Raw genomic sequence first — 22363 nt, 5'->3', positions numbered from 1 at the left:
TCAATCGCTCATTCATTCTGCATGTAAGGAAGGAGACGGCACATTGCCAAATTAGCTATCTCAGAGGAAATCTATAGAGTTTTATTGAGCTGCCCGTTACGGGGCCTGGACTGTTATGTGCAGTCCCTGTGACGAGCATGTGGTGCTAAGGCATGGTGACCGTCCGTCCGGCGCTCCTGGCTGCTGTAAAGCGCCTCTTATTCCTCAGACCAGAGAACCTCTCATCCAGCGTCAGGCTGGTCTGCAGGGGAAAGGGAGAGCGAGTCAGTCCCGCGTCTCGTGGCAAAGCATGGCCAAACTTGTAGCGGGGTATTGATTAGAGCCCATCAGTCAGGACAGTGCTTCACAGCCAGTTAGTCAATTAAACCACTCAGCACACGGAGACAAGGAGCTCGACAGACTGTGTGTGCCTGGAAAACCTCCAAGCAGAGCCCAGCCCCAAGACACCGGGCGTCCTCGGCAAGAACATGAGCAAGCAGATGGCATTTGAGCACAAGTCATCAAGTAAAACCGAACCGTCCAGACAAGAAACGCCGGCAATGAAGAAGGTGGAACAGGATTTCTGACCTGCCCCAGGGCTCTTGGACCATACTTCAGTGTAAAACGTGGCACCGAGAAAGTCACCAAAGCAGAGAAAGAACAAAGCCCTGAAGTGCTGTGTGTCTCTGAGGAGTGGGGAGCACCGACAGTGAAACGGTCCCCCCTGGCCAGGACCGCTCACAAGGAGCACCTCCCCGCTCCAAGCAAGTACATGGACAGGCCAAGAGGGGCCAACAGAGTGGGGAAAACTGGGCTGAGTCTGTAGTTGCTGAACAGTCTTCTCAGGTGCCTTCAGTTTTGTAAGCAACCCAGCCAACACGGCTACAGGACTCTCCTCCCGGGTTATGCTAGATAAACCCAACTGGTAGGCCCAAAAACCCGAGTGTGATGTTAACAGCTTAGTGGCAGGGCTGCTGCAGGGTGCAAGGTGCCGCCTGTCCCGTTGACAATCCTCTACCTGGTTGGCCATTGCGCGGAAGTTGAATCTCAGCAGCACCCCCTTGGGCTGGGGCTTGGCTGCCCGCGGCGGGGGCCTCTGGCTTCGCAGGAACGGGCGCTTGGATCCGGGCCTGGGGAAAGCATAGATCTGCAGTCACTCAGCATGCTAAGGCAGCTTGCTTCCTATCATCTGCAAACCAGCAAGGAGTAAAGGACACACCCGCATGCCCCATATATCCCATGGCGTGTCTCACGGCAGTCTGGGTGAGTCTAAAGGGTGCCAGGAGAACGGCCATGCAGGCAGAGTTCCAGCACGGGGGACTGTGTCACATCAAGGCTATCGTGGGGTGCTCTCTGCGCCCAGGACATGCCAAGTGCCCCTACCCCCCTTCTTTCTGCCCCTAGCTGGGTGCCAGGTCCTGCAGCTGCACCGGCTCAGCCCAGGGGTGAAGCTGCCCCCTTCCAGCCTCTGCGCTCCTCTTACACAGCGAGCGTGTGGTGTCCCTTTGGGGCGTGCGGCATTTCCCCCGTGACAGCCCACATCGAGCACAACCAGCCTGCCACCTCCCACGTGCTGCCGGCGCTTCCATTTCTCCTTACTCTGGATAAGAAATGAGCCGCACGATAATTACCATCTCCTTTCAGATACACTGGGAAGGGAATGAGACATCATTTGCTAACCATTTTGGGTCTGAACCATTCATTGTGCACTCATTATAGAAGAAGCGAAGCTGCAGTAATGCTAAAGGGATTTGCAATGGCTTTTGTAGGGCTCCCATCCTAACAAATCACCTCATTTACTTACGCGCCGGTCTGGCCTGCCTGGGGATTAGCCACAGAAACCGTCAGAACTGCTCCGGGGCTGGGTTTCACTTGCCACCTGCTGAGACAGGGAGATGTATCCAGCTTCGATTCGAGCGTGAAAGAGCACATCACGTTTGCAGCATGCCTTTGTTCACCAATTACCTTCTCATCCTTGGTGGTTTCCCTTCTCCATTAGCATCCATCTGCTGTGAAATATATTTAAAAAAAATTACTTAAAGAATTAGCTCTCAGAAACAATGATTCCTCTTCCAGTATTTCATTTGGTGCTTCTGAATAGCTCTTTCCTTGCATGTGGTCAAGAAATTTGCTAATTTTGGGTTTCCTGCTGGCACACTGATCTGTATGGGGTGGCTTTACTTTGCCCTGATTGTGCTGCTGTATAAGCTGCAAGGTTTACTTTTATCACCTGCCCAGGTTTTATTTTCCAGCTGCCAGAATATTAAGTTGCATTAAAAATTGCCTGTGCTGCAAATACATTCCTAGGAATATATTAATTGTTAAAGTCATCCATCTCTCCCAGTTCCTTTTGGAAGCAAAGATACAACTGGGCAAAGGCTGGTAAAACTGAAGGCTTGTCACCATCAGCAGGCTGCAGAAAAAATGTCTCGATACTGACCCCTCTCTGAAAACTGGCTTTGGAGAACCGCTGCTGCTGCATCCGCTTCTGCTGGAAGGCTGGTCCCCTGTTTAGCAGGAAAGGCCTGCTGGTAAAGGAGGAGAGAGAAAAGGACATAGGTGAATATGACGCTAGGTCTCTCCTAAAGTTCAATGCTGAAATACCTAACCCAGTGCGATATTAAAAAGCAGTATGAGAAGCAAATGAGGCTGTGTTATCAAGTTCAGCCCAACAGGTTTTTCTGCCAGCAAAGGATTTCAGAAGAACTCGTTTTCTGCTCAAATGAAACAACAGCTTGTGTTTGTTCTGAACTCTGCTCATTAAAAAAAAAAAGGGAAGAAAATCATAGAAAAAAATCTGGTCAGAAGGGACCTCTGGAGGTCATTCAGTCCCAGCTCTACTCAAGAGCAGAGAAAGACGGGATTGCAACGGAGCTTCCTTTCAAGCTCGGAGAACACAAGGACCACAATGAGACAGGCACCGAGACTGTGCCCAGCGCCCGGCAGCCCGTCTTCGTCACAGCTCCTGGGGCGCAGCGTATGCTCCTGCAGCCCCTCGCTGGGACAGACTCCCTCTCCCTGCGTATCCCTTACGGCTGGAATCTGTATTTCGTGCCTTTATGAAAATAAATGCTATTTCACGCTTCAAAAGTTTTCCCCAAAGTAACAGAGGAAAAGTTGAATATATTTTTATATATTCAATATTTGTATATTCAATCAAAGACCACATTTTCTGTGCTTCCTAAAATAAAATGACAGATCTAATACCTGTATTATTAACTATCGGCACGAGGTTGTTTTATTTCCAGGTGCTTTTCTAACATACCCAGGTGTATTTTTCTCACATTGCATGAGCACATGGCTGTAGCCACTCCTAGCTGGCACAGATCGAGAGCAGAGCCCCAGGAGTTGCACAGGGAATCGCTGAAAACCAAAAAAGCCCAGAGTTACCAAAGATTTTACCTTCTCCCCGGGGCGTGGGTGCTGGCAGCAGCTGCTCTGAATCTCTTGGGGCCTGGGGGTGGCCGTCGCCGTCCCTCTGGCTGCCCGCTGCTGCTGCTTTTGGTGAAAGCATCGTTGTTCTTGTTGCCCTGAAAGAGCAGTGAGAGCTCAGCAGTTTCCACCTGCACCGCAATCTCGGTGCATGAAGAGGGAGCGAGCGTGAGTGACAGCATACGACCATCCTTCCCTCTGCCGACTGCCACTGCCTGAAAAGCCGGTGCATTTATTTGGCATTTTCTTTGGCTCTGTCTAGGGGGAAATCCAGCCTGCTCCCAAGTGCACGCAGTGATTGCTGACACTGCAGCAGTTCCCTCGCTGCTCTTGGACGTGTTCAGCACCACTTGCAATTGCTTCAAAGGGGGCTCAGCCCCGCGCTGTGTGCTCTGCATTCCCTGTATTCTCATTCCCAACTGTTTTGCCTTTGTAACTTCTGCAGTCCTGCAACAGAACAACCCTGCTCTGCAAGTGCTTTTTTTTTTTCTCCTTTGATATTTTCTTGATGGGAAACTGATTCCTCGCTGGTCTCTTTCATGGTCTTTTGTATCTATAGCAGCAATATTTCTACTGAGCAGTGTTGCTGTAGTCTCAACATTTGGACTTAGTATACGCTGTTGTCAACAATCAGTATGTGTGCCTCATTTCCTGGGCATGAAACTACAAGTACCATGAAGAATGTTTCATTCTAATAGTGCAGAAATAAAAAAAAAAAATTAGTCCATGGAGAGCAAATCTTGCACAAGCCAAGCATTATAGCTTTGCTCAGGTTTCTTTTCAGTCATTGACTCTTTCTTGTTTGGACACGTACGTTGCCCGGTCCAAGCCCTGAGGCATGAAGCACAGCAGAAGACCCCTCAGCATTGTAGGTCCTCCTGCAGTTACTTACACAAACTGCCACAGACTCTATCCCATTTATTTCTGTGGGACAACCACCATCACTGTTACTACCCACTAACTGAGATGTGTTTCCACATTCTTCCCACTTGGTTTATTTCTGCAAAATGGAAGCTACCGTAGAATTATGCCTCCTAGCAACTGCTTATTACTTTCTGTTAATACACACTCAATATCTGAGTCATCGCAGCCTTTATTTTCAGGAATAACCACACTCCATGCACATGCATACTCAGTTTAGGGCTCCCTTACATATACCCCCATGACACAGCCATTAAATGTGCCATCACGTTCACCACTTTGGCATTTTTTAAAAGCTTACTGAGCATACGTGACCTCCTAATGGAGTGGATTTCCACGAGTGTGGAAAACACCAACCCCCTCTCACAGAGGACTATCTACCTGCTTGATTTCCACCTTCAACACCAAGCCAGTTTAATATTAGTGATACTCAAAAGCAAGCTGTAAGAATTACTTTAACAGTGAACACATACCTTCCTTCCCATCTCTTTAGTCTTAAAAATAACTCAAAAACCAAATGAAAATATTTCAATCTTTTTTTTAAAGTGTTTTTGAGCAAAGACAAGACCTAAACATTTAAACTTGAAAAAGGGAAGGCCATGAATGAAAAAAAATGCATTTTACACTGAAGCACATGGGCAATCTGACCCATGGCTGTCACGATCCCGGGATTAGTATCTCTGGGGGGGATACCCACTTGTTAGTGAAAAGTATGTCTCTGAACCAAAGCCACCTGAAGTCAACAACAGTCTGTCCTTTGACTTCACTGGACCTTGGAAAATGCTCTGGGTGGAGGACTGGAATGGTGAATCTTAACATACCTCCTCTAAATAATAATAGTAAGATGAAATGACATGGAATTTGTTTTTATGGAAATATTTTTACATCTTTTAAGAACACATTTTAAAAAAATCTTTTTTGTAAAACCCATGGGAACTGATTCAGTAAAATGATGCCAAGTCATAAGCTTATAAAACCACCTGGAAAATTGCTACTTTATATGTTTATGTGTCTGTACTCACCTGTGCATACAAATGCTGTGCACAGGCATATAAAAGATGGTGCCTGTAAATTTTTTTATGTAGATTGTTCTTTGGGGTGATCCAGGATTATAAAATCCAGCAGATTTCTACATGACATTTGGGAACAGCTGTACCTTCCTTACCCCCCTACCTCTTGAGCCGATGCCTGGCGATTTAAAGGGCTCACTCCATTTAATGTGGCAGCTGCTCTTCTCCTGGGACCGGGCACAGTATTCCTGAATTGTCTCCGATTGTATTGTTGTTGTCCAAACCCTCTTCTAAAACGGTTAGGTCCTACAAAAATAAACTCTTATTTTAGCATCCTTCAAAACTGGACTTATGATTACAGTTTTGCAGATGGATTACAAGGTTAACTTAATATGATATAGGAGCATCTATATAAACAGTGATGCAAGAATCACATTAATTTATTCCAGAGAAGTAAATTAATTTTGCAGAATATTAAATAATTCATCTTTCCGACGTCTCACTAACATTCTTATTATATGTAGGACTGACAAACACATTATTTGATTTGAAAGAATATAGAAGAGAAAAGCCTTCCACAATTCTGATTCCTAACAAAGGCAGGAACACTCGCATCAGGAAACCTGTCAATCTGTTGTCAGAGCTCACATTGCTATGAATTAACTGTGAAATGGAAAAAGCCTTTTGATACAGATACGCAAGTGACTAGGGCATCCAGAAGCCAGCCCCACAGCAGCCTGGAATAGTTCTGAGTGCCCACATTATAGCACTTGATAAGTGAAGACTGGACCATAGTTTTTTTATATATATATATATATATATATATATATATATATATATAATTTTTTTTTTTTTAGCTTGACATATCCTTACTTACTGCATATATTGAAGGGGGCATCTTCTGCTGATGTTTTACATAACTGCACAGTACACACACCAACAGCCCATATTGCATTTAACGTTTTCCCCTAAGCCTGTTTATGATTTTGAAGTGTGCTGAAGTGTCGAGCGAGAGGAAAGCACTCCGTCACATGCAGGCACAGTGCATTAAAGCTTAATTACTCCACATGACAAACTTCTGTAGTCATAACGAAGTGGACATTTTCCAAGTCTCTATACCAGTGAAATGTGCACACATACTCAGAGGGGTGTATAAATCAGGCATAAAGCAGTGCATGGCAGCAAGAGTGCAGTTAAACCCCTGCACCATATAGCAGAACCTCACTGATACAGACCACAGAGCAGTTAGATGCATGTATTGATCCTATACCATTGATTCCTACATCACAGCAATTTATAATGACTTGGAGCAATTAGAAATGAAGTGTTCTGAGGCAGTGGTGACATTGCCGTCAGGGGCCATCACCACAGTGATTAATGAAGGCTCCAGCCCCAGGGTGTAACACTGGTCAGTGCCAGCGTGGGCAGGTTACACCAGAATACAAGTGAAGATGATTTGAGCTGCTCTGGCTGTAAAACAAAAGGGCCCCAGGGCGTGCCCATGGGAAGCACCTCCGGAACAGCACGTCGGAGTGCTTTGCTCCCTACAGCCGGAGGTGCTGGTTGGGAACACTCACAAAAATGCAATGCTGTTCACAAGCTCTGTGGGGCTAGTAGTTATTTTCTTTGCAAACGATGCCCTCTGACCGCAGAAGTGCAGGTATACAAATGTTCCTCTCCTGACAAACACTTGAATTTTAGCAATCTGTGTCTTTTTGACCAGATGTGGTCTCGCTGTGTTTAATGGCCCTTTTTTCCCTCCTGATTCTGTCCCCCACAGTTTGTTTTTCCTTTTCTTGTTCCCTTCAATAACCACCCTGTACTTGCCCCTCTCTCTTGCCTGTTTGCCAGACTGCTCTCCTGCGGGCCACCAAGCCTTGCAACACAGCTCTCCTGCACCCTGGAGAGGGCATCTCCTCTGCAGCAAGACAGACTGAGCTCAGCTGCCTTTCCTGGGTATTTCATCGGTGCAGTGGGAGGGACTGATGCAAAAGGCAGCCCTGACTAGAAAAGCATGCCCCTGTCAGTCAGTTCATATTAGAGAGCTTCTGCTCAGCGGTGCACTCAGGCACGCCTCAGCCAGTGTAAATAACTAATGACGGAGCCATCGGCCTCCGAGGGGTACCCTGTGTACACCAGCTGGGGACCAAGCCCTCGGTCTGTCACGTGTATCCTGAAGTGTGACACATGGGAGGCTCTATCTCTGCAAAAAGTCTGGCAGATACTTATTAATGAAAGCACATATGAGTAAAATCCCACAGCATCAGCAGCTGGGGAAGACCCCCCCTTGTTTGGGTACATGCTCAGAGCCTGGTGCTGAGCACACCTGGGCTGGCCAAGAGGCACCTCTGCCCAGCAAGTCCAGTTTGGGGAGAAGCCCCAATGTCTGACAGACTCTTTTTCCAAGGGGATTTGAAATTCAAATTTCTTGTCATTAAAAATCATCTTTCCCCCACTGGGGAGACAGCTTAAGCCATATTCCAGGAAGGATAACAGCACTTCGCTTGCATGAATTCTCTTGCTGGTTTAATCAGTGTAATACCCTTCTCCATGCTCTGTCATTACAGTGCTGGGCTGTTCTGATCGTCAGTTTGATAATGGTTATCACGTCTCAGCCCAGAAGGGCCTGCATTTCAGCAGGGACCGAAGTGAAATGAGCCCCCGAAGAATTATAGGCTAAATTCCCAGTCGTGCTGAGCTTCCCAAAATTGCTACTGACATCAGCTCCACACAGCATGGTGAGTCCCTGCACGTGGCAGGGCTGAATTCAGACTCAGTTAAAACCTATGAAATACTAAGACTAGCATAAATAATTCTATAAATTAACAGAAAAGTTCTCCTTTCTAAGGAATAGCTAAAAAAATATTTTGTTTTATTTATTTGACTCTGCATGCAGTAGTTGCTTGACTGTGGAAGAATACCAAAGTCTGTGTTTTTGACAGAAAAATCAGTTTGCAAAGGGCAATTATCATCATTCTGTTTTGACCTGGAACGATTCTCAGTAAGGCAATATGTGGTGGAGACCAAGAACATGAGAGTGGGAGGCAGACTGGAGACAAGCAGGATTGCTCCCAGAAATCCCACTGTCCTGATGTGCCATTGGCACTCCGAGGGAAGACTGCAAAGACATTGCTGCAAAATGTCATTAAAATATTCAATGAGGTGATTCAGCAGTAATTTTTTTAAAAAAGCAAAATTTTAATAAAGATGGCATTTCATGCAGCAGATCACTTTGGTTTTGTAGATAAAAGGTAGTGGAACCAAACATAGATTAGTGTGTGATCACACAGCATTATAAAAAAACTCACCATAAAAATAGCATGGTTGGCAAAAGTGACAAATTAGCTCCAATAACTGAGCTATCAAAGACAGTTACTGAAGGGGTAATTTAAGTGTGTTCTGGGGAAAAGAGGATTAGGAAGAGGCATAATTAAAATATGCAAAGCCAAAAGGGAATAGAGAATAGATATTAAGTCACTTTGAATTAGTAATTCATGAGAGGGTGGAAGGGAGAGAAATGGATTAATTTATGCTCTGAAAGGGCCCTGATATTCCGTTGTTGCAGAGAGAAAAGCTATTCAGAGCCCGAGTACATCTTATACGCACACAGGAATTAGGAGAAGGATTTAAAAGCTGTATTTTGTTACACAAATGTGTTTTCCAGCTTGACAGGCCTCCACCGTCCCAAGGCGCTCACCTACCTTGCAAATTCCTCTGCATCCAGGTGCGGAAACGGGGCCGCCCATACCCGTATGCCGAATTCCTGTTCTTGACCTGCTGCCTTCGCCTGTCCCCCGCGGTGCTGGCATCTGTTTGCTCTTTCCTGTGGCGTTTTATGATGTCATCTAGATCGAAATGGCAAAGGGGAAACTTATAAAACCTGCACTTTCTACCAACAGTGATTCCCACTTTTGGTGTTTGCAATTGTCCACGGTAAAAATGGAGCTTGTGCTTCTGTGAGCTACGCTGACTGAACAATAAAAGATTAAGCTTAGCTCAGAAACTATAGGATCAATTTACTAGGCTCCTGCAGGCTGGAGATCAGAGTGCAGCAAATGATTTAAAAATGTGCCACCATCTGGCACGTATCCACCATGTGCAGGACAGAGATTTCAGAGCCACATCCCACTGAGGGATCCGATCCTGCAGATTTCCCACAAGCATAAGGGAACACGTTTTTGCAGGGGCACCAGGAGCTCAGTGCTGGGCAGAGAACATTTTTTGAGAAGCTCTGACTTGGGAGGCTGTGGGAGGGGTGGTCAAAGGGGGGAGAATGGGCAGAAGCACCCATGGCTGCACCCACACTGCGACAGCTGCTCCCAGGGCTCCCCCTGCCATGTGTGGGACACAAGCACTGCCCCATGCAGAGGACATGTCCCTGATGTATAAACAACAAACGCTGTTCAAGTGTCATGCAAACACAAGCGGGATGAACGTCCTCCTAGCCCCTAAATTTATAAAGGGGAGAACTGAAGCTTGGTGCAGTGAAGGCTGTGACACGAGGGCTGTGGGCAAGAAATCTCATTTGTACAGGGCAACTGTCAAGAAAGGGGACATCATGGTCCTGCAAACAGTGACGGTTCACCAGGCAGTTGTAAGGTGATTTCCTTTCAATTCCCATCTCCTGGAGTCAGCTACCTGCATATCTTTCCTCAGTGCTTTAAGAAAACAAAGCAAGCTTCTTGTCCTCAGTGGTATAAGATGAAGCTTGAAGCCATAAACCTCCATGGCTCAAAAAACAGTGAGGAAATAGATGTAACATGCACAATGAGTATCAGCAGTACTTTGTATTTTAAGTTCCAAAATCTTCAGAACCTGACTCTTGACTTTCTGATCTGGGGTAGATGCTCCTGCTTAATTACTCAATATAGCTAACCTAGAAACATCTGGATAAGGATGTATCAACCACAGAGCAAGAACCTCTTAGCTTCTGCCATTGTCTGATGAAGCAGAGGGAGAATATCCCAAATACAAGAGGACTGTGCAGGGGATGCCTGCTCTCCCCTTCAAAACTTGGGTTCCCTGTATAGACCTGTCTGCACCACACCAAGGGAACCAGATCTCGTGCTTCACATTGAACACATGAATTCGATTTCCATGCTTGCCCCACTGCCAGCAGCAGTAAGATATTTTGGGAACCCTGCACAGCTCTCTCCAAACAGCAGGGAGGACAACCAGCCAGCTCCTGCACTGCTGCAGTATGAGTGCTGGGACCAGGCACAGCTGTCTCTCACCTCCGAGTCCCCATCGCCGCCACACCACAAAAGGGGTATAAACCAGCCTGAATTCAGCAAAATGGACCCAGGGTGTCCTGTCAATGGCCCAGGACTCCCCTCACCCAAACTTCTCATTAGGCCGCTCTGAAAATGTACTCTACATGAACTACGAGATGTTTCTCGCTTTCTTTGCAAGACACCGTCCAAACACAGTTCCCAAGGCGCAGAGCCTGTATGAAACAACCTATTATTTTCCTTGTGATTTAGACACTTTTGGTTTAAAACTATATTAGTAGCACTGACAAGACAACACAAAATTTCTCCCAAGGACATTTTGCCACTGTGCTTCACCAGTTCGGATCCAGCCAAGCATCCTGGGCGCTTCCCTAGGCACTGCTGCTGTAACCAGCTGCACATCCCCTGAGCTGCACTGAAGTGCTGTGTTTTATGACAGAGAGAGCACAAGGGACACAGAGGAAGGTGATGATCCACCTGCAGTATCCAGAGTATACCTGACAGGGTTTTGAAAGCTTATGCCCATCCTGAACATGTGTTTTTAACTCTTTAAAAGACAGCATTGGAAGTTGAGGTATCTGGACCATGCACAAACTACTTTTAGATGCAGAGCTCTATCAAGAAACAGCTCAAAGCCCCTCAGTTCTCAATGAGTTGGTCTGAAATCAAGGGCATCTTCTCAACTCAAGCTGTTCTGACAAAGAGGAAAGGCAAAGGCAAAGGGACATCTCCTCATTAATTCGTATTTCCCAACAGTTTCTTCTTTTAACCTCAAACCTTCCAGAAAATATTTAGCAAGTAATAAAGCCACATCTGTTAAGCTCCAAGCAGAATGTTTTAACTTTACTTTAACAAATTAGCGAGGAAAGAAGTGTCCAAATCAGGCCTTTTCCGAGGCAGTGGCTACTCCAGCTCCTTAATGAATCACTGGAGTGGAAGCATAGAAGTGCCATTAGCTTTCAATGGGTGATTATCACGAACAGCGCATCATACCTCCAGCGCTTGTTACTTGTCATTTTCTATCAAGAAACTCCTGCGTCCAGGGAAATACAAAGCCCAGGGAAAACAAACGAGAGCAGATGTAAGAATAGGCTGTGTGACTGCTTTTGTGATTTCTCTATCAAGTCTGCCAGGAAGACAGCACGCTGGGAGAGGCTGGGCGATGTTCTCGGTATGAATGTGCTAATGTTCTCAGCTAAGTGTGCCTTTGGGACATGTGCTATTTGGGGCACAGACTGCTTTGAAGCATATCTACAGCATCCCTGCTTGCTCTGCAGCGAGGTGGATGCAGGCATCCAAGGGTGGGCTGTCTACAGTGTGAGGAAGAGCTCGCTGGGAACGGAGTGGAGATGAATGCTCAGGAGCTTGGTCTGTCACCTTTCAGTGTCTTTTTTTGTTTGGGTATGAGTTGTTACCCTGTCTTTTGCACCCATAAATATGATGGGCTTAACACAGCAATGTAATGGAGTACTACATAAGGCTGAAAGGGATCCTGAGAGGTCATTTAAGGTACCCCTACACCCTCAGGACAGAATTAGATCTATCAGGGAGGCTTTAGAGTAACTCCTGCAGTTTCCTGTGACTGCTAACTCAAGTAAAGCCCTACGTATCTGAAAGCACAGAAACAAGCACCTGATGGTAAAAGTATCAGTTCTTCACCGGGTTCTTGTTTTCCAGTTCCCTCTTCTGCCCTGAGTAAGGTGTATTCTGGATTGAACATGGAGGTGGACCACAGGAGGTCTGACCGAGGGAAGCACTAAGGGAGAGCAAAAGCAAAGGGAGTATCGCACGTCAGCAAACGGAAAGAGGGTGTGCAACACCACGGGAAAAAACTAAATGAAAAATTAGGGACCCACTATTGCTGTAATTCCTCATAGCACCATTAAAATAAGGGTGCATCAGCCAAGGGATCAGTTTGAGTTTGCAGTGGAAAACGTTCTGCTATTTGTGAGAAGTGCCTCATTGCTGGGAAGAAATGACACAAGGTTTCAGTTAGGAAGCTGACCCAATAATAAAAGGTGCTGGTGGAGTTTCCTTCCACAGGAGAGATGTCAACATGATAATCCAACAAGATCTATCATCCAAGCATCGGAGTCCAGGCCTTTGGAGTTAATAAAAGGGCAGCTGTTTATGCACAGTTCACATATCCAGTGCCAGAGGAATGGCGAGCATCACGAGCAAGCTGCTATAAATAGCCTGCACACCCGAGGATATGTCTCATATCTTTATTTCAATAGAGGGCTCATTTACGTAAGCCTCTCCCAACCCGCGGCGCTTGACGCTCTTCCCTCTGAAGTTACGGGGTGCTGCCAGCAAAGCACAGCGATGGGTTTGAAGCCGTGATTCCTCCCCCCCCCCGGCTATTTCTTCGCCTTTTCCTGCCCGGTCCCTTTCCACCGCAACCGGGTGCGGGGTACCGGGGCGCACCAGCACTGCGGGGCTACACCACGCTCCTCTCCCCGACTCTACCTACCCCGCCACGACACATACAAGCACAAACCAAACCCCCGGGCTCCGCCGGGCGCACGGAGCCCCGCGCCGGGACCGGCCCCGGGGGCGCACGGAGCCCCGGGCCGGGCCGGACCGGGTCCCCGCCGAGCGCCCTCGGCCCGGCCCCGCCGCCCGCCGCCCGCCGCCCCCCGCCCGGGCAGGGACCCTCGCCCCGCCGGACCTACCCAGGGACATATCAATCTCCTCGGCTCCCGGCTGCGGCCCCGGCGCGGGGCCCGGCCCCGGCTGCGGCCCCGCCGCCTCCATGGGCTCCGAGCGCGCACTGCCACCGCCCCGCGGCGCCCAGTGCGCCTGCCCGGAATGTGCCGGCACCGCCAGCGGCACCCCGCCCCGGCACCCGGCCTGGCCAGCCCTGCCCCGGCAGCCACCCACCAGCGGCCGGCCCTCTGTGCCTGGACAGCCCCCCCCCGGCACCCCAAGGGGACAGCCCCGCTCTCTCCGCACGCTGACCGCCCAGCCCCCCCCAGCATCCCCCACGCTTGCTCCGCAAGCATCCCCTCCAGCTGCCCCGCTCCCCAGCCTGCTCTGTCCTCTGCGCCCCGGGGCACTCTCTCTTCGCCCAGCCCTGCCCTGGCTCCCTGCCCCTCCGCACCCCGGGAGTCGCCCTCGCAGCCTCCCCACTTGCTCGGGGGAGCCTTTTCATCAGCACTTCCCCTCTAGCTCTCTCCTAAGCACCATCCCCCAGCCTCTGTGCTAACAGTCTTCCTCTTCTCCCTCCCGAATCCTTCTCCTCTGGTGTTTATGCCAGGAGCAGATATATCTTCAAAACCCACCAGTCATTTCTGAGCGATGTAAAAGAAGGAATGTCTTTGCCTCATTTTGAAGACTAGAAAAACAAGGTAGCTTTACAAACGGAGGCACTCTTGGCTTGTATTCAGGCATGAAGTCTGTATTTGTGAGCTTCTTGGGGAGCAAGCATCCATTTGGGATTGGTCCTTCAGCACCATTCCGATCACTCGCAGAAGTCAGATTCTTCAGGGGATCTTTCAGTCTCTGTGTCACATTGGTTGTGGCACTGGTGCTATTCTGCAGTTTGAATACAAAGTGTGAGCTAAACCATCTTCCTCTGCTTTTAAAGACAGATTTAACAACAACAACAACAAAAAAAAACCAAACAAAAAAAAACCAAAACCAAACAAAATGGAAGAGAAGAACTGGGAGAACAATCACTCCTCTTCCAAAGGGCTACTGTGCATTAGGAGAATAGCATGGTTTTTTTCTAAAGTTTCTATATAATTAATGCTCTGAAATAATCTTCCACACCACATACATAATAAAGGCCACATAAATCTCAGAACAAAGTCTGTATGTTCTGTGTTTTCAAGACAGTTCCTTGTGTTTTCAAGACAGTTTATTTTTCCCAGCTTGCACTTCAAATGGGAGAGAAATCTCTATATACAAATAAAGCAGCGCAAAGATTGCCTCCTGGTATGTGTATAGCTCTTAGCAAGATCAAGTGCTTCTGAAAGTGTTGGTTTAGGGAACTGTTCCTTCACAAAAAAGAACCAAACAGTATTGAGAGAGAGCAACAAATAATCTGCCTTTTGCAATGACCCTGCAGGATGATCATTAAAGCATTTTAATGTGAAATGTTAGGAACTAAGATCATTGTACCCCGTTTGCAATTTTCTGTGATATGCAAGGTGTCCCATGGGTGCTGCTGCTCTTTGGGGAGCCCTGGCTCTAATGCCCCCCTAGTCCAAGAGCTTTCCGTGAAAGGGAATCATTAAAATTTCCCAGCAATTCAGTCAGAGCAGCCAGGGAAGCTGTGGTTGCTGGGAAAGGGCTGGAAGTATCCATATAAGCCAAGCCTTTAGCAATGGACAGGGAGAGGAGGTCTATAGCAGTGTCATTTTTCTAGGACCTAATGAGGGTGTTGGAGAAGGGCTCTGGGACGTGTCCTGGAGCCAGCTGTGAAGTAGCAGCTGCCGGAAGCCACAAGGGAAGGACTGCAGGAGGGATCTAGAGTCTCCTTTGGGTACAGGCCAGCCGTGTGTTGAATGATCCAGGTTTCCACACTGGGAAGAAGCTGGAGTTGGTCCCGCTGTGAGGACAGTGTAATGAAAGGTTTCGTGGCTTTCTGCAAAATCATACATACTTGTATCTTCAGAAAATCTGAAAGCAACAGCTAAGAGATATCCAATAGTGTTTCCATTTGATCACATTTAGTGAAATAAACATTTGAGACAAAACAAGACAAATGCAGAGTTTAGAAATACCGAGACCAACTTCTAAAATAGTAGGTATTTTCAAATGACAGTTTATTGAACTACAACACAGCTCTTGCAACAAATTCCGCTTCACCAGGTGAGAAGTTTAATTACCTGTTTTTCTCTAAGTGCATAGCTTTGAAGGCGGTGACAAAACCTTTACAAGCCGTATTTCTGCATCTGGGAAGTACGAGCTGATATGTACTCTGTTATCTCTCAACTGCCAGTCTCTGACCTCTTAACATCTTGGCAAGTGTCCCTTTTGCTTAGTATGTCCAAGCACTGCCATTAACTCACTTCTGAGTAATTTCTCACATTAACAGTGTAGGTGACACATGCTGGAGTTGGTGAAAAGGCCTTAAGAGCCAGAACCTCCTCTAAAGCACAATCCCCCTGCACTGGAGAGGACTGCAGGTGTCTGGCAGACAGACTTGAGCCTGCATCCTAAGAAAGGAATGTCAGTAATGTGACTTTCTAAAGGTTGAAGTAGGATTATTCAAAAAAAAAAAAAAAGGAACAAAGAAAAAAAAGAATTTTTGTCGTGCTTTCCTCTAGAACTGGCTTGTGTTGACTAAATGATACTGTGGCAACGAGCTGTCAAGCTAAGCCCTCAAAGAAAACTGGGGTCCCTCTGCTGAAGGTACGAGCTATTCCTTCCCTGGAGGGCACACGCATAATGAACTTTTTCACAAACAGCAAGTGTTATTTTGGGGCACTGAGCCTTTCAGTTTATCAGGTGCTCTTCTTGTCACATAATCAAACCCCAAGGAACCCTAGAAAGCTTTTAGCTATAAACAAATAAAATTAGAAATCAGTGGGAGAAGGGAACACATGCCAGCATTCAAACACTTGTATTATCTGAAATATTTTCTCAGTCTCATAGTAGATTTAGTGAATCTTCTGCATGTTAAATAACTTGTGATGATTTGCTGTTGTAATAAATCTTATGCCATGATATAAAAATGTGTATCTTACAATTAATGCTGACCACTTTGCCTGTTGTTCCCAGGGGTACCTCATATCACAGTTGTTTAATACAAAATTACAAAAAAGATGACTGTTCACTTTCAGTGAAATGGTCCCAAAGCTACATGATGCAATTGCTAATAAATGTTTTTTCTTGGGAAGTAAGCCTGAGTAGCTGTCGGAATACATGTCAAGGAAATGTTTAGCATCTGCATGCATACATCCGTGGGTATGGACGCACTCCACCCTATATCAGAATTGCTCAAAGCATAAACAATTGCTTATCTCAATGGGCCAAAAATCCGATCACTTTTGTGATGTTTTGTATTTTGCCCACAAGGGGGGGTGTTTAGGCCTTTTAATTGGTGAGAACTATAGGAGCACAATTCTCAGCTCTTAATGAGAAACACTGGTAGCAGTACAGCTTTGTTAGCTTGCTCCGAAATTGGTGCGCCACCACGGAAGAGCTTATGGTTTTTTGTTAGATGCTGAACATGGCCTTTTAGCCATATGTTGCTACTTAAAAATCATCTTCTTGAGAAGATGGAAGAGAACAAAACTGTTCTTCAGGCTTTTTGAGAAAACTCCACATTACGCCAGTATTTCCCTACATTACCCATTCCCAGAACGCGAGCTACATTGATAATACTTCAGTTTTTACGCAGAACTTCTGACTGCATGCAATAAAGGGGCTGAGGTGCACATATGATTGAGTTATGCTCAGTGAAAACAACTGTTCACTGACAGGTCAACCACTTCTTGTTAATAGTTAATGACAAATTTCATTATTTGATTCTTACACATTTAGCAGATGCAGCCTGTATACTGTAAGACTGCAAGGTATTTAGAGAAGGTTTGTTGGTTTTCCCTCTCTCTCTGTATGTGTATTAAAATTGAGATCTCAGCATGGTACATGCAAAACTACCCTTACAATACCCATTAGCTATACCTCTGGACTATGCAGAACATCCTTAAAGTCATCCCATAAAAATGAATGTCTAGATCTGGAGGTCTGCAGGATGTTTTAACATTTGTGTTAAAGTACAATACAATTTATCATCCTGTGTGCAGTTATCTAGGACAAGGTGACAACAGTTACTTCTTATCTTAGACTGTCTTTTGTGTATCAGAGATGTGGCTTGTGAAATGCATGGCATACTTGATAAAAGATAATTGCAATGGCATGGGCTTGGACTCAGCACACATATGCAGCACAACAGGGGAGTTGGTAGCTTCAGTGCAACCTGTAACCAGTCTAGCTACACGCCAGTAAACTGAGATACACAGATACACCACAGCGTTGTGCTTCTGATCGCGGTGTAGTAGTTTTAGTTCATGTTGCTTCTCAGAGTCTCTCAATATTAAAGTAAGCCTTCACTGAAAGGGTTACATTTCTAATTTTACCAAGAAACAAGCAAGGCAAGTACACTACTGCATGGCAAACAAGTTGCTCAAAATAGAATAAAAGGAAAAATCCTGTTAGAAATCACACTAGAATGATCAGTTAAGGGTAAAGGCCTCTGCAGCACCACGAGGAGGTATTTCCAGTGCATGTAATTGGAATAAGTGGTACTTGAAATGACATCTTTGAGGGTAGAGGCTGCCCTCCCTCCTGCCTTCAGAAATGTATTTTCTGGTGCTCGATGAAGCATTGCTAGCTGTACAATTAATCAGATGCTCCCAGTGGAAAAGGTACCAGGAATCTTCTCATTAGTGGATCTGCTGTCTTATTGTGGTCCATACAAAAAGACTTTTAAGAACAGATATTGCTCACCGAAGCAGCTAGATGGAATCCTGCTTGCTTCTTTTCTGTTCAAGCATCAGATGCTGGAGTATTTTGAGCTATTTCTAGCTCAAAATTTGAATGGTGTTTCAGATAAATCACTACCCTTTAGCACAGACAGGGTGGCATTTGCCTTTTGACCCACCTAGGAATATATGGCTTGCTTGCTTTGCTTTCAAAGTGGGCCAGATGATGCCATTCTAGTATGGATCTTGAATCTGGTTATTTGGAGATTATTTTAACTCCCTGTGTGAGGCGGTGGACACTTGCAGGTCTTGAAGAAGAAAAGCAGTATCAATTAGGAATAGAGCATGCACTGATATGCAAAGTAAGTAAGAAGGAATTGAAGAGTAGTCAAGGAGATGGCACAAGGATCATGTGAGTGCTGAAATAACAGTGAATGTGTTATCTCCGTACCTCACACATGTAGGAGGACTGAGGCTACTCATAAAGAAGCATAGTAAGAACATTATGAAAGCTCTGGTGTTTAATTGCTTAAAGCAAGAAAGTCTCTAAAGGATGCAAAGAAAGGTCAGTGCTGACATCTCAGGAGGATTTAATTTCTCACAACAAATGGCAATCTAGACTGACAAAGATCAGCTTTGTATTCAGCTCAAGTATTTAATTCAGGAACACTGAAAGCTTCAGGGGTGTCTCTGCTTTTGGCAATCCCTGTTGCTTGGCCTTAAGTGCCCAGAGCTTGTGTCGCCTGGTAGAGGTCTGCAAGTCCGGTGGAGGTGTCGAGGGAGCATGCACTGCATGACACCCCAGCCAGCATCTCAGCTTTGTTACTGTGCTTTGATGTTCTTATCCCATGCACTGACCTGACCTGGGACACAGTCTGCAGTAAACTCTGGAGAATTATGAAGGTACAGGAGAGATAAGGGGCTCCACTCTTCCTTTCCCTACTCTTGTTATCCCACAAGTGTGAGGTCGTTTACACTCTCATAATCAATTTTATACCGACATTTCCAGTACAGATGAACCTGTCTGGCTCTCTCCAGAAGGCAGTGCTCTGGGGAAATTTGGAGCTGTGAGCAATGATGCTGAGCAGGGGTCAGAAGAGCTGTGGGAGCAGCACAGGCAGAGAAGCAGGATGGGCACACAGCTCTCGCACTTGCCCTGAGCATGGCTTGGGCTAACCGTGCCAAGGACTACGTCATTGCAAGACTTGTGAGTAACCACATCTTGCAATCCATGTTGAAAGTTAGATAGATCAAAGCCTTAGCTAGATCTCATTCCTCTAGGCATTAACACTACCTCTTAAAGTTTGTTGATGTCATATCTTCATGAGTTTTTATCTCATCTAGGGCGGATGTGGGTAACCACAAAGACTTTCAAAGTGGAAGCTCTTCATGGAAGTGTGGGATTTTCAGTGGTTTTCAGACTCCTGAAACACAGACTCTGTCTGTGGTGTGGCAGCAAGAAATTACGTTTGTCTTGTGCAGTCTCATTACAACATCTGAGTGTTTCCACTTCTTCCTGTACTCATCTTAACTGCCTTAATAAATAAGAAAATGCTATCATCTCTGTTTTATAGAAGAAACTGAGGAATGGCACAGCTATAACTTACTTCTCATTATGACAAGAAGGTTGGTTTTGGGAGCCTTCTGCCACTAGACTAGTGACTCTGGTTTTGCTCGTGAAATGAAAAAGAAAGGGCAGTGGGGGCGTGGGGAGAAAGAACTGTTGAAAGGCTGTGAAATAAGGTATAAATAAAATTAATTCTACTTTAGCATTCCAGACATCTGTTCTGATTGTGCAGCTATTTGAGGTGATCAATGACCCCCACAGGTAAATCTGCATGTAGCTATACCATAGGAACGTGCAATCAATTCCCAAGCTTTTGCCTGAGTAAGCAGCAATTTGCTCAAGACAGTTTCAAATTAAGGATTTTTGGTTAGCTGTTAGAAGAAGTCTCAGACATTGCTTCTAGCCTATTGTATCGGACACTTTAATGCATTTGAAGACGTGAGTGTGTGCCTGAGCAGACTGAGTGTGCTTGTCCTTCTCAGTAGGAACACCTGCAGACACAGTGAGTATTTTGTTAAAGATAAAAAGAAAATATGCGAGAATTCCAGCATGGCTAAATGGTGTTTTGAGTCCTCTGACAATTTGTCAGACCTACTTCTTATGAAGCGAGCTGAACCCTTTTCTGTGTCTAATGTCGCAGAGATCAGTTAGACTGTAAATAGCAAGCGGCTGTGTGATGTGGCCTAGAGGGAGGATAGCAAAGCTGCATCTCTGAGCTGGCCCTGTGCCAAGCCACCCACTTTGTAAACTCAGAGCAACTATTTCTAACATTTAGTAACATTTAGTTACTGGGGCCGGTCCTGGCTGCTGCTCCGCTTCACTCCTGCCAGCTGCAGAACCACTGTACCTCCCACTCCACGTCTGCAGGCAAAATCATCATACACACTTGGCCCAACATCAGTCTGTGAGTTTATTCAACCTCCACCCTCTCTAGTTGGAAACTCGACCCGGGGCAGCAGTCAGCAGTGTTTATGCAGGTTTATCTGATTTTCCTGCTGTGAATCCAGGGAACAATTAGCTTTTTCAGGGCAAGAGCAGAGGCTCTGGCTCAGGCAGACTGATCGGTAGATATTAATCGGTAAACTTTAATCCCGCAGCCCACAAAAGTATTCACAGCTAAGGTTAAATGAAGCAGACAGCCACAGTATTTGCAGGTGACAATGGCAGCCCTTCCCCCACCACACATGCATTTTGCACATAGGCCTCTTTTGCTGGAAAGCCAATCTATTTGCAATGACAGAGTGATCCCAAAGTCCATACAATACTGCACCAAAGGATTAAATCCTTCACTCTTCAGTACCTTCTTACTGATCCTGGCTAATTTGGTTCTATTGAATTTCAGCCAGATATCACCCACAGAATATTACAGGGCTGTTCCTCTTTTGACTAATAATGGCTCAGCTGTCTCTCACTGACATATTGCTGACTGAAGGCTAGTCTCTTCCATACTGCTTATAGAAGGAATTTCCCTTAGATCTCCAAATTAGTCATGATGCATGCATGCAAAAAAAAAATCCATTTAAGGATCTTCAGGAGGATCAAAGCATAAAAGCAGATTCTGCTTATCAAACCCACAGCAATTGCATTAAAATGTGGGTCTATGAGCCTTTCTTTAGCATTTCTTAATTATGGCTCCAGAGTAATTTTTGACAGATAAATATGCAGCACCTAACAAGTACAGATTACATGATAAGAGAGATTATTATTCATCCATACAGTATTCCAGCAATTGTGTAGCATTTTATTAATATAATGGGGCCTCGGACATTGCAACCAGCTTCTGATTTATGTTTCACCACTCCCCTTTCACATTCTGAGTCAAGAGCATTAGTATCTTTGAGGCTTTTGTGAATGTTTCTTAACCCATTTCAGGGTGACAACCTTACTCTTATTCCCCTTTGTTCTGCTATGGGAGATTCCTCACTGATCTTTTTTCATGCCACTAACGAGGATCTGCAGTTATTGACAGGCACTACTCGTTATTAGCTTTCAGCACAGAGGTGATGCTCTGATGCATCTGGCTTAGGTGATTTTTTAACCTGAGGAGCAATCGATAATCTTTGTTACCATAGATACGACAGTAAACCTGAACGGTGCCAAACGGCTCACTGGAGTGAAAATAGCCTATTTGCCATGCCGCCGACAGGCGAGGCTGCTCCGCGACCGGCAAGGGATGCCGTTTCACCGGCGCTGTGGTTGCCGAGCAGTTGTTTTCCGTGTCACATAAACGTCGCCTCTGTTTTGCGGGGCGGCCCCTGCCCTGAACCCCCCCCTCGCAGCTGCGCTCTCCCGAAACACACTGACCCGCGCCCGCTCCCGGCGCGGCTGCAAGAGGCACCCCGCTCCCAGGCTCCCCGCCCGGCCCTGCTCGCCACGTCGGCGGGACGCCCCAGGACCGCTCCCGCCCCGCTGCAGCCCCGCGACCGGCGGCATGCGCACAGCTCCCCGGGGCGACCGCGCGCGGCCCGCGTGCCACAAACCGCCCCGCCCCCGGGGGCGCGCGCGGCCCCTCATTGGCGAGCACCGCCTCGGGGAACCACACCCCATTGCCCCTGCCGCCGCGGATTGGTGAGGGAGGCCGCAGGGGAGCAGAGGAGCCACGCCCCTTCGCTCCACGCCGCCGCGGATTGGTGAGAGCGGCCGAGGGGCACGCAGGAGCCACGCCCCCTCCGCCAGCGGCCCCTCCGTCTCACTCTCGCGCCCCCCCCCGCCCCCTGCGGGCTTGGCGGCGCCTGCGCAGTGCTGGCGTGGCGGCGGGGCGGCCCTGGCTGTTGTTATTGTGGGGCT

The 22363-nt window shown here is 46.7% G+C and overlaps 1 protein-coding gene across 2 annotated transcripts; it reads right to left on the bottom strand.

Moving 5' to 3' along the window:
* Positions 1–60: 60 nt before the first annotated feature.
* Positions 61–13397, bottom strand: LOC142415086 (UAP56-interacting factor-like). 2 transcript variants are annotated; one of them, XM_075513081.1, is made up of 9 exons: positions 13249–13397; positions 9044–9187; positions 5506–5648; positions 3382–3509; positions 2420–2507; positions 1945–1988; positions 1784–1858; positions 998–1109; positions 61–241 (listed from the first exon to the last, which is right to left on the bottom strand). In XM_075513081.1, the coding sequence occupies exons 1-9, from the start codon at positions 13328–13330 to the stop codon at positions 146–148; spliced, it is 912 nt and encodes a 303-aa protein (XP_075369196.1). In that variant the 5' UTR covers positions 13331–13397; the 3' UTR covers positions 61–145. The 2 variants fall into 2 exon arrangements, with proteins under 2 accessions (XP_075369196.1, XP_075369197.1); XM_075513082.1 differs by having other exon boundaries at positions 2420–2504.
* Positions 13398–22363: the final 8966 nt, after the last annotated feature.

This window comes from Mycteria americana, chromosome 10, assembly GCF_035582795.1.
Source record: "Mycteria americana isolate JAX WOST 10 ecotype Jacksonville Zoo and Gardens chromosome 10, USCA_MyAme_1.0, whole genome shotgun sequence".
In the NCBI taxonomy this organism is placed as follows: Eukaryota; Metazoa; Chordata; class Aves; order Ciconiiformes; family Ciconiidae; genus Mycteria; species Mycteria americana.
This window is presented reverse-complemented; position numbering and strand designations above follow the sequence as displayed.

Excerpts from the sequence above, each read along its gene's own strand:
- LOC142415086 (XM_075513081.1), bottom strand. The coding sequence starts at position 13,330 with ATGGAGGCGGCGGGGCCGCAGCCGGGGCCGGGCCCCGCGCCGGGGCCG. Across the intron at positions 5,649-9,043 it reads GATGCAGAGGAATTTGCAAG|GACCTAACCGTTTTAGAAGA; the intron begins GTAGGTGAGCGC and ends TTATTTTTGTAG. Across the intron at positions 242-997 it reads TCCGCGCAATGGCCAACCAG|ACCAGCCTGACGCTGGATGA; the intron begins GTAGAGGATTGT and ends TTTCCCCTGCAG.